Source organism: Cryptotermes secundus, unplaced genomic scaffold (assembly GCF_002891405.2).
Source record: "Cryptotermes secundus unplaced genomic scaffold, Csec_1.0 scaffold144, whole genome shotgun sequence".
Taxonomy (NCBI): Eukaryota; Metazoa; Arthropoda; class Insecta; order Blattodea; family Kalotermitidae; genus Cryptotermes; species Cryptotermes secundus.
This window is the reverse complement of record NW_019740655.1, coordinates 1,768,096-1,786,732: the sequence shown is the minus strand read 5'-3', so window position 1 is coordinate 1,786,732 and position 18,637 is coordinate 1,768,096. Positions and strand designations below refer to the sequence as shown.

General features: G+C 39.3%; 1 protein-coding gene across 6 annotated transcripts in view; it reads left to right on the top strand.

Annotated features, from left to right (window-relative positions):
- Positions 1–18,637, top strand: part of LOC111872358 — a 122,831-nt gene that overhangs the window by 95,954 nt on the left and 8,240 nt on the right. For all 6 annotated transcript variants that reach the window (XM_023866151.2, XM_023866156.2, XM_023866154.2 and 3 more), the window contains 7 exons: positions 794–1,013; positions 1,820–1,915; positions 3,522–3,759; positions 9,198–12,064; positions 12,674–13,189; positions 14,406–14,568; positions 16,312–16,560. In XM_023866151.2, coding sequence (XP_023721919.1) covers positions 794–1,013; positions 1,820–1,915; positions 3,522–3,759; positions 9,198–12,064; positions 12,674–13,189; positions 14,406–14,568; positions 16,312–16,560 — 4,349 coding nt within the window. The remainder of the gene's footprint in view (positions 1–793; positions 1,014–1,819; positions 1,916–3,521; positions 3,760–9,197; positions 12,065–12,673; positions 13,190–14,405; positions 14,569–16,311; positions 16,561–18,637) is intronic.

Below are 18,637 nucleotides of genomic sequence, written 5' to 3'. Positions count from 1 at the left end.
TTCGAGATATCTTCCTTTTTTTGTTAATTAGGCTGGTTGGGTGAAGGCTTGTGTAACAGTAGTTTGATTTATTCCATATATTGTGTGAACCTGAATTTAAATATACTTAAATACGCCGAAATGTTAATTTTCTGTGCTTTGGTAAGGGGTATAATCTTCAGTATATTTTTTTTTTTTATATTATATATTACAATTTCCTGATACTAGTAGAACCAGTATGGCGACAACACAAGCTTCCAAGGTGACTGCAAGGCAAATGTCACTTAATCTAGGATCATGAAATATTTTGTGGTTTATACACAGTATAAACCACACAATATATGTATAACAGTATGGTTCCTTCAATTGAAATATGCTTAAATATGAAAAAAAAACTTTAATTTTAAATGGGTATGGGTATGGAAAGTATAACATATTGTATAAAGAAGATGTTTTACCATTTATTATTTTTGTCCGTGGGAGATGGCGTTAAATGTTGGCCTCAGTGTATCAGTCAGTAACATGCAGGACCAGAAAGTAAATATGGAAGGAAGCAGGGGAAGCTAATATTATTGAAGCTTATATAACAAATGGTGAGGCTTCCCATTGAATTCTTGACAGATGTTACAATAGTTTTATTTTAAAGAGACTGTCTCCAGCCCACACTTGTAACTACTCGTACATCTTCAGGAATTGAATGTGCAAAAGCAAAAATTGACATATATATTTTAAATAGTATTTTTCTCATATAAGAAGTTGAAAAAAAAAAAAAGAGCAGACATTGAAATCTGTAGATTATGATCCTTCATTACAGTTATCGAGACGGACCGCCCTCCACCCATCACTCGCACCATCATACCAGTGTTCTCTCATCTTTGGCAACATCATATGCATGTGATGACCTCAGCTATTATGATGACATGGCCAGGAACTTGGATGCAAATTTAGCTGAAGTAGACATGGAAGACTTCCGCACCGAGGATATCCATTCAATCCTCACCACACTACCAACCATGTGCTGTGGAGAACTACAGGTACTGGTTCTCTGTTATGTAGTGTGTGAGCTTCAGGCATGATAAACAAATGCATTACAAGGGATGGTTTAAACACTGTGACTTGTGAACTAATGTGTATCTTCTGTACCACATGCCAGTTTGATGCAAAGGTCTCTCTTACACTTGTATCCCTTTCTTCTAAATGTTATAGGGTTTTTGAACAGCTGAGAATACAGCTACCAATTATGTAGATGTTTTTAACTCTTTGAAGTCTGTCCATATGATCATGTACTTATCAGTGTGCTGTTGCATTACACAAAAGAACCTCGACTTAGGAATTCTTGGATCCTCTGTTGGTATGAAATGGAGCACTCGGTTACAGGTGAATAAAATGTGAATCACATCACATTTCTTTAGATAAGTTCATTGCAGTGAGATATAGGACTGAGAAGAAGTAATTCAATATTACCCATAGTAGGCCATGTCAGATTATTCCAAAATCAAATCAGGTAGTCATATTCAAAGACCTAGATATGGGTGAGACAGATTAAACATTCATAAATCCATCAAGATATTAAAAATAATAACAACTCTGCCTTCATAAGTGCAAAGTGAAATGAAGCCCATGTTTGGAAGTGGACTGGGATGCACAGCAGGTGCTGATGCTAGAGGTAAGACAGAACTAAAAGTAGACTGGTATCCACCAGATGTACTGCATACCAGATAGCTACAAGCAAGCCAGATGTTGTCTGAACTGTCTTTACTCCATCCTAGGGAAAATACTTGGAAGGATTGTGAATTCATATTTGTATCCCTTTTATTAATGAGAATTTGTTGTTTGACAGTCTGAACGTGAAGGTGAGATGTTCGCGAGTGTCTCGGGTTCCATGATGGCCAAGTTTGACTTTGACTCCTCTATAAGCCCTCACACCAGCTCTCAAGTATGTGCCTGAGCAATTCTTTTTCTTATACTTGTAAATATGTAGTTTTGTATGAACGAATGTGCCAGACTTACTGGTTAAAAATGGTTTCTTGTCATTGCCATGTCACAAAAAAGTTCCAAAAGATTATTTAGTCGAAACTGGACAGGTTTTATCTGAATACTTTGGTGTCCCCTTCAGTTCTCATTTTACTAAATGCTTCAGATCTCCCATATGTCGTCTGGGGCTGACAATGGACCACCTAGAGCATGAGTACCATTTGACTTAATCTCGTCCTGTCATAAAGAGTTGAATTGAAGAAAGATTATTTAGCTGTAAACGATTCAATAAGGGCCAGAGAAGAAATAATTGTCATAGCCAGTGATGAATAAAGAGTATTATCTTCAAAATATTCCTTCCTTCTTTTGGAAGGTTTTCTTATAACTGTTGAAGTGATGGAAGTTTTCAAATATGAACAATTTAAATCTTTAAACCTGAGCTGGCATGTGTTGCCAGCCTTTCAAAGTTGCCTGGTTCCAAACTTATCTTCTGCTTACCCTGAAAATGTTCAAATTAAGTGACCTCATGACTAGCATTTAACTAAAACCTGATCTGTAAAATTACCCACTAATTGTAGCACTGTATGTATGGTTACCATGTTTGAAGAAACCCTGTGTAAGTTCAAGAAGCAGAAATACAAATTTAATGTTGCATGTGAGCTTTGGGTATTATGGGATGAGGGTTCTAGTTTATAATTTATGAAAATTTGTGTATGGAACATTTAATATGAAGTCTTCTTATTATCGTTTGAACTGACTGAACTGCATGATATCCAATAGGTACATACAGCTCTAACTCCAGAGGTGAAGCAGCCTGCTCATGAAACTGATTATTTTCATTCTCAAGCGCTGGAGATGAGAACGCACTGAATTGTACTCCATTCCATCCCTATCTTCAAAGTGCTATGCTTAATTAAGTATAGGGGCAGCATATTTGCCTTTGCTCAGTCAAATTCTGCTTAGTTAAAGTAATTCTGTAGAGAAAAACAACAGATGGTTATTACTGTAGGTATTTAGAATAAGTATTTTATGATTTTATTTTATTTCTTATTTTATTTATTTATTTTTTTGTGCTTTTTTATATATGTGATGAAGCACCAGTGATGAGGTTAGTTCTTTCTAATAGACCCAACAGTGTGTCTCCCACTCTTTTACCTAAGGGAAGAAATGGATCCAGTTTCCAAAACACTGTGTTCCTTAGTGTCTTTGCTGGATGGTGGACAAACTCCAAAAACCCAGTAATTCTGACTGGTTATCTCTGAAGTTAGTCCCTATTCTTTTTACGACTCTTCAACTTCATGCATGTTCATAGTGCACAAAGTATGAATTTAAATTCATGTGTATATGATTAAAATATTTTGTATAAAATACCAATATTTTATCTAGGATAAGTGGCATATTGCTTCAATTCTGTATGCCAGTATATCCTCCTCAGAAAAATAGTTTTGTTAGTGTGAAACTGTAACAAAACAGCTTTCATTCTGTAATATGTACACTAGAAGCAAGTAGTTGATTTGTAAGTTCATGTATGTTATATTTTTTCCTAATTCCTGCACTCTCATGACTAGGGAGAAGATTCTGCAGGCTCTACTGACACCATGTCCATCTGCAAGTCTGAGCTTCTGTTCTCACCAGTGAAGGAATGTCCTCTCCCATCCACCAACTTCAGTGTTGACTCTCTGGACTGTGACCTTCTGACAGAACATGATATCATGCTCACCTGTCAGGCTAATAAGGACAACTACACCATTGCTTTTGAAGGCAGCATGACACTTTATTCTGAAGATTCAGACTACCATGAAGCAGGTATGAGGGAACCCGTTCTTTTTCTCCCAAATAATTGGCTATAAGAAGTGTATTGAAAAGTTCCTGGACTAGGTAAAAAAAGAAATGTTGACTAAACTTACTCAATTTTGGCTGCCGTCTCCTTCAAAATGGTCTCCTCAGGAATATATACAGCAATCCCATCATTTTTTCCACTCTTAAAAAGCACTGTGCAAGTCATTGTCCTTAATGCTGTTGAGTACCAGTTGAGACTCCCTTTGGATGTCAGACTCAGTTTCATTTTCAGTTTGGGAAACAAAGCAAAATCACAGGGGGCTAAGTCCAGCAAGTAGGGAGGATGAGGAACGATAACCATGTTGTTAGTCACAAATTACTTGGTTTTCAGGGACATGTGGGCAGGCTTGTCATGATGAAGGAGCAGTGCAGTGCATGTTCAAATTTTCTGTTAAGATCTGGCAAACTCCATAACTGATCCCAGCGGTGTCTGTGAGCTCATGGATTGTTCGGTGATGGTCTTCGTGGATGAATTCTCGAATTTTTTTCAACATTTACTGTCGGTTTGCTGGTGCTTGGTCGCCCTGAACGTTCTTCATCTTCAAGTGACACTCAACCAGACTTGAAACATGAATGCCATTCACAATCTGCTGTCCGGCCTAAAGAATGTTCTCCAAAAGCTTCACAGAGCATTTAAGGGGTTTTGATAGCAGATTTATCAAGCATCACACAAAACTTTATGCAGACATGTTGCTCAATTTTGCCATCCATCACAGACAAAATGAAAGAAGAAGTTGAAAAAGCACCCATGTAAAAACAATACGTATTCGCAGTGAGGTGTCACAGGGCAGACTGATGCAGTATGCTTGTGGAAGTGTGACCTTGGCCTCCCCTCTCATCTTCTTTCACTGAGGCAGTTACAAGAGTAACTTACAGCAAGAACTTTCCAATACCACCAAGTAATCCTGAAGTTACAATTGTTGATTCCTTTGATTTTTCTTATGTATGTAATGGTAAAGTGACTTTCATGCAACCATGTACACAGATGTAATATCTGGTCATAATAGTATTTATCTAAAGTGTTGTTACTGATTTGGTACGTGGAATGTTCGAAGTATGTACAGGGCAGGTTCGCTCAGGGTAGTGGCGGAGGAAATCTTAAAATATATGTTGGATTTAGCAGGGGGAACAGGAGGTCAGATGGGACGGAGGTGGCATCGCACCAGAAGGCGAATATACATTTTTCTATGGGAAGGGGAATGAAAATCATGAATTAGGTACGGGTTTTTTTCGTACATAAGAGAATCGTATCAGCAGTTAAGAGGGTAGAGTTCGTTAGTGACAGGATATCATATACATAATACGTTAATATAGTATAATACTAAAAGGTCACTGGTGTGATATCATCATTATGAATGTTCACACCCCAACAGAAGATAAAACTGATGACATAAAGGACAGGTTCTAGACAGAACTAGAACATGTATTTGATAAATTCCTGAAGAACCCTATGTAAATTTTGCTAGGAGATTTCAATACCAAAATAGGGAGGGAAGACATTTTCAAACCAATGATTGGGAATGATAGTTGGTGGTGGCAGAGGTTAGGGAAAGACTGGCAGTGAGCAAACAAACAACGCACAGAGTTCATATGGAGAGGTTCAATCTCAAGAAATTAAATGAGGTAGAGGGTAAAGAGCAGTATTGTGTTGAAATCTCAAATAGGTTCACAGCCTTGGAAAACTTGGACACTAAGATGGATGTTAATAAAGCTTGGAAAACTGTTGGAGAGAATATCAGAATTTCTGTCAAGGAGGGTCTAGGTTATTATGAACTGAAGGAGCATAAGCCATGGTTCGATGAAGGATGATCCAAATTGCAGTGGTTATAGGAGCCAAGAGAAATAAATAGAGATAATGTGAACAATATAAGATGTGGAACCAGCAGGCATTTCAGGAATAAAAAGAGGGAATATCTGAAAGACAAAATTGATGAGAACAAGAACAAGAACATTAAGAGGCCTGTGGAGAGGAATAAATGACTTTAAGAGGGGTTACCAGCCNAGCTGTCCCTGTAACAGACCGTGAAGGCCCATAGGGTTGTGAAATGTTGAGGGTCCCACATTATATAGACAATTGGCTCAAAGATGGCGGTAAGTTTTTTAACACTACGCGCTGGCTGTGCTTTACTCCCCAGGAAAATTATATATTTAATTCCTGGTACTCATTTCTGTTAGAGCCTGAGTTGACCCCAGGGCCATAGTGCAGCTGGAAGGATTAGGTCAATTGAAAGAAATCCAATGACCTCATCGGGACTTGAACCCGCGACCTTCCAGTTTGTAGCATAGTGCCTCAACCAACTATGCTACCAGGAAAAATTTCCTGATCAGTGGAAGGACTCTATTATTGTGCCAGTTCACAAGAAGGTTGATAAAACTGACTGTAGTAATTATTGGGAGATATCACCGCTATCAACTTCATTCAAAATTTTATCCAATATTCTTCTCCCAAGGTTAAGTCCATACACCGATGAAATTATTGGGGATCATCAGTGTGGCTTTTGACTTAACAGATCAACTACAGATCAGATCTTTTGCATTCGTCAGATATTGGAGAAAAAATGGGAGCACAATGAGACAGTACACCAGCTATTAGTAGACTTCAGGAAAGCCTATGATGCAGTTAGGAGGGAAGTATTGTACAATATTCTGATACAATTTGGGATACCCATGAAACTAGTTAGGTGGATTAAAATGTGTTTAAAGGAAACTTATAGTAAAGTCTGTATAAGTAAACATTTGTCTGACAAATTTCCTATCCAGAATTGTCTAAGACAAGGAGATGCTTTATTGCCATTCCTTGTCAATCTTGCTTTAGAACAGGGGTCTCCAAACTTTTCGAACCGCGGGCCACATTAGATAATTCAGCACTTTCAGTGGGCCAGATAAAATGAGAAATTAAAAACTAGGTATATGAGTTTTATTGAAAGCACAGAATTTCATAAACTAAATACAAAATACGTGAGAATAAATTATCGTATATTAATGACAACAGACTGTAGCAGCAAATGCTCATATTTTCATCACAAATTATTATAAAAGAATTAATGTGAATGACGGAACTCTTTTTGCATTCTTAAAGTCTGATTAAATTGAGGTTCAAATTTCGAAACGCTAGTCACAAGTAGCGACTTTAAATGTTCATCGGATAAATTTGCCCTGTATTTCCACTTGATGTACTTCATCTGGGAAAAAGCTTGTTCACACAGATTTGTCGTCCCAGAAATGGAGATAAATTTACAAGCAAATTTCTTTAAATTTGGAAATTACTCAGAGTTCAGAAATTTGTAAAATTCGATCAAATTTCCTTCCTTGTATTTGTCTTTAATATGATAATGTTTAAATACTTTTATAAAGACATATAAAGGCAACCAATACAATAGATTAGCATAATTAGGGCACCTGATGATGGCACTATGTTGCCGAAACATGTCGTGAAGTAACAGGTGAAATTGAGTGCACTACAAGACGGCCACTGTATACATATCATGGATGAAAATCAGTGCAACAGGACGCTAAAATACATCATTTTCCTGAAGTTCAATAATTTCCATTTGAATTTGACTTGGGACATCTGCAGCATCACAGTCAAACGGATTTTGAAACAATCTAATTTCCTGAGCACTGGAATCCAAATCAGCAAATCGCTTCCGAAATTGTTCTTTCAAATCTGAAATGACTAAATTTGCACACAAGGAAGGAAATTCTGCTTCACCCTTTTTATGCAACTCTGCACAGTATAGCATATGAACAAAGTTACAGTTTTTCACTTGGCTTTCCAGAAGTATCAGCTTTGCTCTGAATGCCTTGATAAGTGCAAATAAATCACAGACAAAGTTATTTTCATCCTGCAACTTTAAATTCAAATGGTTCATATGATTCACCAGATCAGCAAAAAATGCTTATTTCCAAAGCCACTCGATATCTGATAAAAGTGGTTCGTGATGGTTTTTCTCGGTAAGAAATATATCAGTTTCATTCCTGAGCTGAAAGAAGTGCGAAATACCTTTCCACAGCTAAGCCATCGAACTGCAGTACAATATGTCAGGTCAGTAAGCTTGGAATCACATTAACAGTACTCATTGGAAAATTAGTTCAATTGGCGCATTTCTGCACAATTCTTTCACGGGCTGGATGTGGTGGCCTGCAGGCTGTAGTTTGGAGACCCTTGCTTTAGAATATGCCATTAGGAAGGTCCAGGAAAACCAGATTGAACTGAAATTAAATGGGACACATCAGCTGTTGGTATATTCTGATGATGTGAATCTGCTGGGTGATAATACAGATACCGTAAAGAGAAACACACAGACTTTAATTGACGCCAGTAAGGAAGTTGGTCTAGAAGTAAACACAGAGAAAATTAAGTATATGTTGCTGTTTCATCACCAAAATGGAGTGCGAAATCATGACATCGATAGAAAATAGATGTTTTGAAAATGTGGCACAGTTCAGATATTTGGGAATGACGATAACAAATCAAAACCTGATTCAGTAGGAAATTAAGAGGAGATTGAACTCAGGTAATGCTTGTTACCATTCAGTCCAGAACCTTTTGTCTTCTCATCTGCTGTCCAAAAACATAAAAATTAGAATATACAAAACTACTGTATAATTTTGCCTGTGGTTCTGTATGGCTATTAAACTTGGTCTCTGACATTAAGGGAAGAACGTAGACTGAGGGTGTTTGAGAACAGGGTGTTGAGGAGAATATTTGGACCAAAGAGAGATAAAGTGACAAGAGTTTGGAAAAAACTGCATAATGAGGAGCTTCAATACTTTTTCACTTCTCCAAGTATAATTAGAATAATCAAATCAAGGAGGATGAGGTGGGCACAGCATGTAGCATGAGTGGGGGAGAAGGAGACTAACTAGGAAGACCAAGGGATAGGTTGGTGGACAATATTAGAATGGATTTCAGAGAGATGAGGTGGGATGGTGTTGATTGGATTGATCTGGCTCAGGATATGGATCAGTAGAGGGCTTTTGCGAACATGGTAATGAAACTTCTGGTTCCATAGAATGCTGGGAAATTCTTGAGTAGCTGCACAATTTGGCAGCTTCTCAAGAAGGGCTCAGCTCCATAAGTAAGTTATTACTGATGTCAGAATGTCCCTTCATATTATGTCATTACAGTTCATTTGCGTTTGTTTTCCAGGCTTTATTCCTAATGAAAAATAATGTAGTATATGAAAACTTAGAGGAATTGGAGCATATGGTTATGGACCATACAGTTTCTTTGTCTGTTTATTGCCTTTAAACATAGTCCTCTTTGATTTGTTTGTTGTTGGAATCACTGTTCTGTAATTAAACGAATCAGATAACTAAGTTTCATGTTTAGATACAGCATTAGTGGACATTGTGTGTGTCATAAAGTACATAAGTTTCAGAATTCTGTGCATTTCCTGCAGGTGGGAGTGAGGCTACAACATCTGGGAGCAACAACTGGTCAAGTACCCGATTTGTCAAGCCATCAAGTGGACGAGGTGGAGGGGGTAGTCATCCATTGGACACATCAATGGCACGTTCAGATTCTGTCTATACAACATGGAGTAAATTGAAGAAACGTTCAAGTGAAGTACAGTTGACACGTCACCCATCTGGCAATAACAACACTACTTACCCTGAAGGAGCATGTATTCAGAGTTTCCAGCCTGTGGATGCCACAGCGCTGAAGAGCCAAAGTATGCCCAACCTGTCACAACGACGGCGCAGGTGTCTGTTAGCTTCTGTGAGCAGCAAACTCAGCAGTGCTTTGAGTTCATCAATGGAGTCTGAAACAAGGACAAGGCTCCCAAGTATAGGGGGTTGCATGAAGTTGTATGATGTTCAGCACCACCATAACAGCAGCAGTCTCCTTTCAGCACACTCAGAAACGAACAGCTCAGTGGATGGTGCCAGCAGCTGCAGTGGGGGAGGTGGCCGGAAGCAACATAACTTCAGCCTTGTCAAACTGTTCATGAAACAGAAGAGTGTAAGTAATGAGGGGATGTGTTATGCTATGGACCAGTCATATGCCAGTGAATGCTGGCCAGCTTCTAACAACAGTCAGTCAGAAGGAGAAAGTGATTCATACAACCAAGACTCCACGAGACAAAGATCTTGTCCTGTGATCAACACTGCAGCACCTGCCAGCATTCTGAATGCGGCTCTTGGTCTACATGGTGCAGGAAACCGTGAGGATGGTGCTTGTGGTTGTCTTAATGATTGCCGTTGTGAACTGCATGATACAGAAAATTCCTGTGACAATGGTAATAAAACCAGAGCAGATTATGGAGCTGAAAATGGAAATGATCATAAGACAACAGCTGATACTCTGGATGGAGCAACCAACAACTGGATCCGGGGAGATGATGCTGCCACTGACTATTCCACTTGCTGCTTTGAGGACAGCCTGGTGGAACCTAGCAGGAAGGAAGACTCTTATATGCATAGACAGCATGAGCTTATTGAGGAGGAGGAGGAACATGCATCTGACAGGTCAGAATCAGTTGAACAGTTATCAGAGAGTGTCTCAAAGATCGAAGAGTCCACTCTGGATATAGGAATAAACAGCTGTAATAGTGACCAGCAGGAAGAGCAATGTTCAAACTCTAGTCATACCAATACGTACAAGTTATTAAAACCAAAGTGTAGTAGTAGCATTGCAAAGAACGTAACAATGTTCAATATAAATAACAATAACAGTATTGAGAAGGAAGACATACAGATTCTTCAGAGAAAGAGGCAGGAGAAAGGGCAGAGCCAAGGAACACAGACCAAGAGGTTGAATAGTTCTGGTAGTTCCACACCCTCACTATCTGGTGAGAGCATCAGTAACTGCAGTTCAAGTGAGGAAACAGAACCAACAAGGTTGCAGAACTTTTTACCTTCTAGGAAAAAGGCTTGCAGCAGCCCTGCCACTATTACATCCACTAAGAACATAGCAACTCAGATACCGGTACATCTCATGCATCGAAGTATCCAAACTTCAGGGTATGCTGATGTTAACATGCTCAAGTCAATCCCTTTCAAGCTCTTGGAAAGTCCTAATGGAACTTCTCTAGTCAAGATCATCTTGCCTGATCTGAAGACACTTCCAGGAGAAGGCATCTTAGGAGATGAGGCAAAGAAACCGTTGTATGTATTTTACCCAAACTATACGTTACCTGATTTAGCGTTCCTGAGAGAGAAGCAGGAAGATTTAAATGTTGCAAAAATATTCCTAATGCCCCAGAAATTCTCACCATCACATTCTCATGAGCCTGACAAAACAAATTCTCATGCTAGAGCTGCAGATAACAAGAAGACGTCAAGTACTGGTAAGTCTCAGCGTCCCTTCTCTTGCAATGATGTGGAAACTCTCCGCAAAAAAGGTTTTGCCCACATTCAGGACTGGGATTCACTAACCTTCCTGCTTCCAAGAGAATATCGTCAGATATTGGCTGAAGTCCCAGAAATTGTACATCACCTGAAAGGAAAGAATGAAGATTCACTCCGGCCTTTGTTCTGTGTGTCCCCCCCACTGCGTCCATGCAGTAAGGTCTCAAGGCCCTTGAGCTGTGACTGTGCATCAGTTGTGACAACTGCAGAAGGAAAGCCCCTCCAAGGTGGAACTAATACAGCAGCAAATGTATCTTCATCCTCTAGTACTGCAACACAGCCTTCATCAGGTTATCGTGGTTCCTCTACCATCCTCACAGACTCATCTTCAAATCACAATCCAAGTAATTATAATCCTCTTTTTGTTTACCGTTATGATAGTGTAAGCTCAGAGTCTAGTCTTATGATGAACCAGCAGAAACCAGCTGGTATCCAACAGCCACCAGCACCTCCTTTACCAAAGCGTTCAATCTCCCTTCCAGCTGGAAGAGAAGACTCAGGTCCTGTGCAAGATGCAGACTCCAGTATTCATTCACCAACACCACCTAGGCCACCACTCCCACGTGGAATTCTGCGCAAGTCGCTAGAAAGCAGTAACAACAGTGCAGTCCATTATAATTGCAAAGCCCATAAGAACAGTGCTAACAGCAAGAGGTATAGCATGTTTGAACTAGGAGACATGTCAGAGGGTTTCAGGGAGGGCAAGAATAAAAGGCGGTCTCTTCAAGACAATGACTTCTCAGAATATGCTGCATCACCAAGGAAAACTACAGGAATATGTAAAGTAGCTGCAGACATAAAGAGGAGAGTTCCATCGGAGAAGAGTGTTAATGAAATGGAAGATGAAGATTATGATGATGAAGGCGTGGATGCTGGAACAGATAGCAGCTTGGAAGAAGGTCATCTAGGTTATCAGGTAAATGTTATATTATGCCATAACATGAACACTTTGATGAAAGTGTGAACACACATTAACACCATCATCATTATCAGTTTGTGTATGTGTCTGTGTATTTATCTGTTTGCATTTGTTTCCTGGCTGTCATTTAGATCATGAGACATATAGTAGAGACTTACTTCATTAATGTATTTGTTAATTAATATGCCAGTCAGTATAATATTGTGCTCTTTGTATAAATTAAGAGATGAATGTAGCAGCATGTGGTAACACTGAAAGTGGAAACCATATTTCCTGCTTCCTCTTGTTTCATGAAACAAGAACTTCTTGGGGCTACAGTAATGAATTAAATTTCACATCCACTCAAAATATGATGTGAGGTATTTGAATGCTTGATTAAGAGCAACAAATCGAAAAAGAATGCTTTCACTGTTACATTTACATTGCTTGCCTAGAAAGTGCTGTACAAAGCAGTAATGAAAGAGTAGCTGCTTACTAGATCATTAAAAACATACCAGTAATTCAGTCTGTGAAATCTGATTTTCAGATTTTATGATTTATTTCCTATTGCCCCTCATGTTAACATGATATTGCTTGTTGAAGTTCTGAGTCTGTTAAATTTTTTAGGTTCGACCTCCAACACCACCAATTCCAAGAACACCTGAGGTGGGAGAGAGGTACTGCTTCACAAAAGCAAAGCTTGAAGAGGAAGATGCAGATGAAGATGAAGTGCTTCAGCTGAAGGAATTTCTACAAATGAGTGGTCTCTCAGTTGTCTGCTCTGGTGAGAGCCTCAAAGAATGGAATGAGGCTGACATGCTGAAATTACGTCAACAAGTCAGTATGTTCCTGTCATCCAAACAAAATGGCAACACCTCATCACATCAAGTAACAGATGAACATTGTGGGAAGCATGGAAAAACCCCTAATAATACTCCAGAACACCATGGCCCAGCCTGTGACTGCTGTAATGGTGGCAAGGCAACAGGAGGAAAGAAGACTGTAAGCTTTGCTGAGAAAGTTTGTGTTCATGTCCGTGAAACAGGCTCACCAACTGAGGCAGCTAATGACAGAACTCTGCTACATACTCCTCCAAACTCTCCCAATGTATCAACAACTCTTGTAACTCACAGAGCATATCAGGTACACAGCTTCATTATGGTTCACTAAATATTCATGGCAAAATTCATTTCTTAGTGATTATATTTGACTTTGTGAATACTTATACTAAAGTGGTCTGTTGGTTGGCATTCAGTATTAATAATTGGAGGGTCACAGGTGTGATCTCGAACATTGACACATTAAATAAGAGAACTATTTATCATTATGAAGGTAGCCACACAGTTGAAAGTGTTAATAGCATCAGCTTATGAACTGACATGTCTGTTAATATACCCTTGACACAGGAGAGTGTCTTGCACATTTGCAGTGCAATACAGGTTCCTCATTTCTCAGGAATTAAGAAAATATCTTGTTTGAAAATTCAAGCAAAAAGACAATTGTTTCATTTACTTATTAATTTTGAACATTAGATTTTTTACCATTTAAAAGAATGTGATCAGCTTTCACACTAGGAACTTATCATACCTTAGGCTTGAGAAGTTAATGAACACTGAGTCACTTCCAAAGGATTATGATGATGGTACATCACATTTGGGATTACTAAGTATTGGGACCTGGCCAATTGAGTAGTTTTCTGAAGGAACACTATGTTTCATAAACTGGATCTGTTTCTGTCCTCAGGTAAAAAGATGGGGAGGTATTCACCCAGTTGAAATTGTTAGAAAGAGACCATGCAATGGCTGAGATCACTTCTGTTTGATGGGTCCATCTGAGTATGTGCTTGCTTATTTATTCTCATGTGGGAAAAAATATAACCAGTTGCCAAAACATTGTATTCTTTAAATCCTAGACAGTGGACGAGGTCCAAACGTTCACAAGACAGAACAGTATAAAAGTAAATTGCAATCAGCTTACAGAACTAAAATTTTCCAGCATTTTCAAACTGGACGACTATATTTTCATACCATATCTGGTTATAATGCTTAATAGAATTGTTTTTGCATTAATTCCCTTGCACCACAGTAATAAAGAGGATAATAGCAGTCAATAAGAACAAACTACGCTCATACCATTTCCTTCTTTAGTTAAGTAATTTAACACCAGTCTTACATAACGGTTTAGCACTTTTCTAGTTCCTCCACGAAGTTTGTAGTTTTGGTTAAGATTGTTGGCAGGCTATCTATCTTGTAACTTTCAGGAAAATGATACGTGAATCTTAAATAGTGCTCTCTGTTGATTGTGTAAAGCAGTTGCTGCAAAACAGTTGAAGTTATTATCACAGTTTATGTGTTAACAGTGCAAGCTGAATCCCCCATTGGTGGACATGCCCATTCGAGAAGAATCAGACTCTAGTCCTGATGGCTATGCCAGTCCACCATCTGAAGGAACAAGAGTATCTGTAGTCCCAAGCATCAGTGTAGCCCAGCGTCCCATCCCTGTTGATCTGGCCCAGAAGAGGGGTGAGTCATATGTTTAATAAGCTGTTGTCTCAGCTGCTTTGATAGATGAATATGAAGTATCAGTGGGACAGTGACTGTGGGAGAAAACTTAACACCTGACTCAGTGTGTGTCACTTTGTCCACATGAAGTTCCACATAGGAGGTGAACCTTAGCCTCATATACATATGTATATATATATGTAAAAATAATTGTAATGTAAATTTCAGGAGTTACATTTTGTGTTATCCTCTTCCAACATTTCAAGGATCACCTAGCACCACGGTTTTAGTGTTCTGTCATAATTTTGTGGAGACTTTCTGCTCACTTATATACAGGGTGTCCCAGGAGGAATGGTCAAAACTTCGGGAGGGTGTTTCTTATGGTAAAGTATGCCAATATAACCCAAAACACCTATGTCCAAAGTTGAACGCTTACGGAGATAATGGCCCGAGAAAAGTGTGATCTTCTGGCAGGTCCACGCACTGTGCCTGTCAGCTGAGATGCCTTATCTATGTCTGTCCTTGAGTGTCGGTGATTCACACTAACTGTAAACTCATGTGCTACCTACAGAGTACGTTGCAGCAGGGTCATGAATGGTTGGTAAATTAGTTGTGTGATGAGTTGCTGAAATGCCTCTTGTGTTTTCACACATGGAATATTATGATATGCATTTTGTGTGTGGATTTTGCGGTGGCAATGCACGTGCTGCTGTTGAAAAGTACCAAAGGCGTTTTCCCGATCGAAGGATTCCATCTCGTAGCGTATTTACCGAATTCACCAGACATTGCATGATACTGGTTCTCTTCCGAGTGTTTCTGTGCAGTCTGAAAGGGAGGATGTACGAATGATAAACACACGATAGAACATTCTTGAGATGGTTCAGAGAAGTCCGTGTCTGTCCACTCGTAGAATGGCCTCTCGCATCGGCGTATCACGTATGCAGGTTTGGCAAACTTTACATGATGAAGAGTTGTATCCTTACCATGATCAAAGGGTACAACATCTGGAACCAGGCGACCATGCAAGCGTATGGGTTTGTGCCACTGGATAAAAGCTCATCCCGATCTGTTAAGCATCATTTTATTCAGTGATGAGGCGTCTTTTACCCTGGACGCTGTAAATAATTTACGAAATGTGCATACGTGGTCCCATAATTATGGGACTATTATGGATTATTATAATAATCCACATGAGATAATGGAAACGAAATTCCAAAAGAGATTTTCCGTGAATGTACATTTAATACAGTTATGTGGTCGGCTTATAGCGCAGTCAGCCATGTTATGCCAGTGCTTGCCAGTCAAGTGTCATGTATAGTGCTTGGAAACCCTAAGGACAATTATGACATGGCGAGCGAGTATTTTGTACGTAAATTTTATGGCTTGATGTCACTCACAAGTTAGTTTGATGTTACGTACATTATTAACATTACATAAACCACATATTCCTGCCAGTTTTATTATGTATTTTGTAATCAACAAGCGTGTAACACCAGTCAAAGTTTCACACTTCTCTGGCCATTATCTCCATAACCGTTCAACTTTGGACATAGGTGTTTTGGGTTATATCGGCATACTTTAGCATAAGGAACACCCTCCCGAAGTTTTGACCATTCATCCTGGGACATCCTGTATATTCCAGTGTCATATATCAGCTTTTATATCATAAGGTTTCCCTGATTCATAGCTACTCAGTTTTTGAAGAACAGATCTGCAAGTGTATAGTATGTACTGTGATGTATAATATGGAGATATTCCTAACAGCGCTGGTGACTGCAGTTAGTGATGCAGTGGAACAAATGATCTGCCACTTCTCAGCAGCTGAGAACCAAGCGCACTGCAGCATGTTGGGAGACTCTACTCACACTCCTGCCTGTGCTCAGTTGGCACTTTCCAAACTGTGCCCTGCTCTGTATGCTGTTTTGAGTGATGGTCTTCACCCTACTCTGGACACAGCATTTGGTTCCATTCAGAACTCAGTGTGGCAAGTTGTGGAGGCTTCTGCTCAGCAAGGTGAGATATGTGAAATAATTTTATGTTGGCCTCTATAGTAAACGTCAACAAACATTTGAAGGGCAGTCAAATGAAAACAGGTCAGATGCCAGAACATACTAAAAACATTTCTTAATTCAAAAATAATCTCCAAACCTGTTAATATATTTATCCCGCTGTGAGATAAGGTGGTCAATCTCATCCTTGAAAAAGCTTGTGAGCTGTCTACAGAACCACATCTTTACCCAGCCACACACGTCTTCGTCCGATGCAAACCAATGTCCATAAATGTCTCTCTTCAAGTCTCCAAAAATGTGAAAATCACATGGTGAGAGATCTGGGCTGCAAGCATATGTTGAAGCACTTCCCAACCAAATCTCAGTAGCGTCTTCCTCACAGTTGGCAGTGTGGGGGCGCGCATTGTCATGAAGAAGGGTAATGCCGTTTGATAGCATTCCAGGGCGTTTTGACTTTACGGTACGTCTCAATTTCTGCAAAGTGCCTTCATAGCGCTGTGCACTGATTGTGGCCCCATGCTCCAGAAATTTGACAAGCAGAGGGCCCTCGCAGTCAAAGAAGGTCATCATCACTTTACCGGAACTTGTGTGTATGGCTTTGGATTTCTTCGGTGGGGGGAGAATTCACATGTTTCCACTGTTGGCTCTGCCATTTTCTCTCGGGTTCAAAATGGTGGCACCAAGTTTTGTCCCTAGTGGCAATATGGGACAGAAAAGCGTACTCTTCCTCATGGTATCATTGCAAGTGACCAGTGATGCAGCCATTGTCTGAGTCTTCTGTTCCTCTGTTAGTTGATATGGAACCCACCGCGTGCAGATTTTGTGGTACAGCGGGTGCTTTGTCACAATGGCATATATGGAACAGCGACTTATTCCCATCAAAAGACTAATTTCTTCCACAGTGATCCGTCGGTTTGCCCGGATATCACCATCCAACGTAGCAATAACATCAGGAGTGATGACACAATGAGCCTGTCCTGGGCGAGCATAATCTTGCAGCGACACACGTCCATCTCAGAATCTCTTATGCCACACCAGCACATGCGAACATGACATGCTGTGTTCGCCATAAACAACTGACATGCGACGATTAATTTCTCATCCTACTCCTTCAGCAGTCAGAAAGTGGACTACACTTCGCTGTTTGGAAGAAATTACCCACAGACAGTAAACTTGCCATTATACAAAAATATTGTTTAAATCTTCAAACATTTCAAACTTTTCAGTTGTGTTCATATCCTTCCCAGCAAATTTTTTTTTTGCTTGCTCCATAATTGACAGTGTTAGGCTTGTCATAATATGAATTCTAATGACTTTAATTTACGTTTACACTTGTAGACGTATTATTCAACTCCCCTGTTGGAAACTTTGAGCATACAATTTGAGTGTGAATTACATTATCATTTGTCTAATGGCAGATTTATGTGGCTCTTGATATGCAGTACATTCTTATTTTCCTTGTTTATTTAGTAACTTTCAGATCTCACTGGCTCATATATAACCAATTTTATCGCAAATCTGTAACTTAATCTTTAGTGTTTTTGTAATACATTTTTACCCTCTGTTAGTCAAACCACTTAGAGGTTTGATACATGTTCCATTTCATCAAATTTTATGCTTTTTAAGTACATACATGATTTACAGTGTTGTTTTTCCATGCACATGTAGCTGTCAATGTTGGTGCGCCTTAAAACCCACTCACACACCCATGATTCTTTCTAATGTTAACATTACATAGTATTGAATGAGAGGACAGTTAGTGGATAAGGAATTGGAAATGATGTGGAAGGAAGTGTGCATGGCCTTATTGAGGTAATCTCGTGACATTTGCTTTAAAAGTTTTAGATAACTGTAAGAACCCTCAGTTAATATACCTGCTTTTTAGACCGAGATCTGGACCCATGTTCTTCCAAATATGAAGCAGGAATGTGAACCTGTGGACCCAGATATTTTACAACATAGTTTTACCAAAAGTGTAGTATTACAGTGTGGATACTGCTGTACATAGTATTGTACAGGCTCGGCATGATCACAGTTACAAGTGTTGAGAAGCCAAATAGTAAGTTTGTTTCATTATGTAA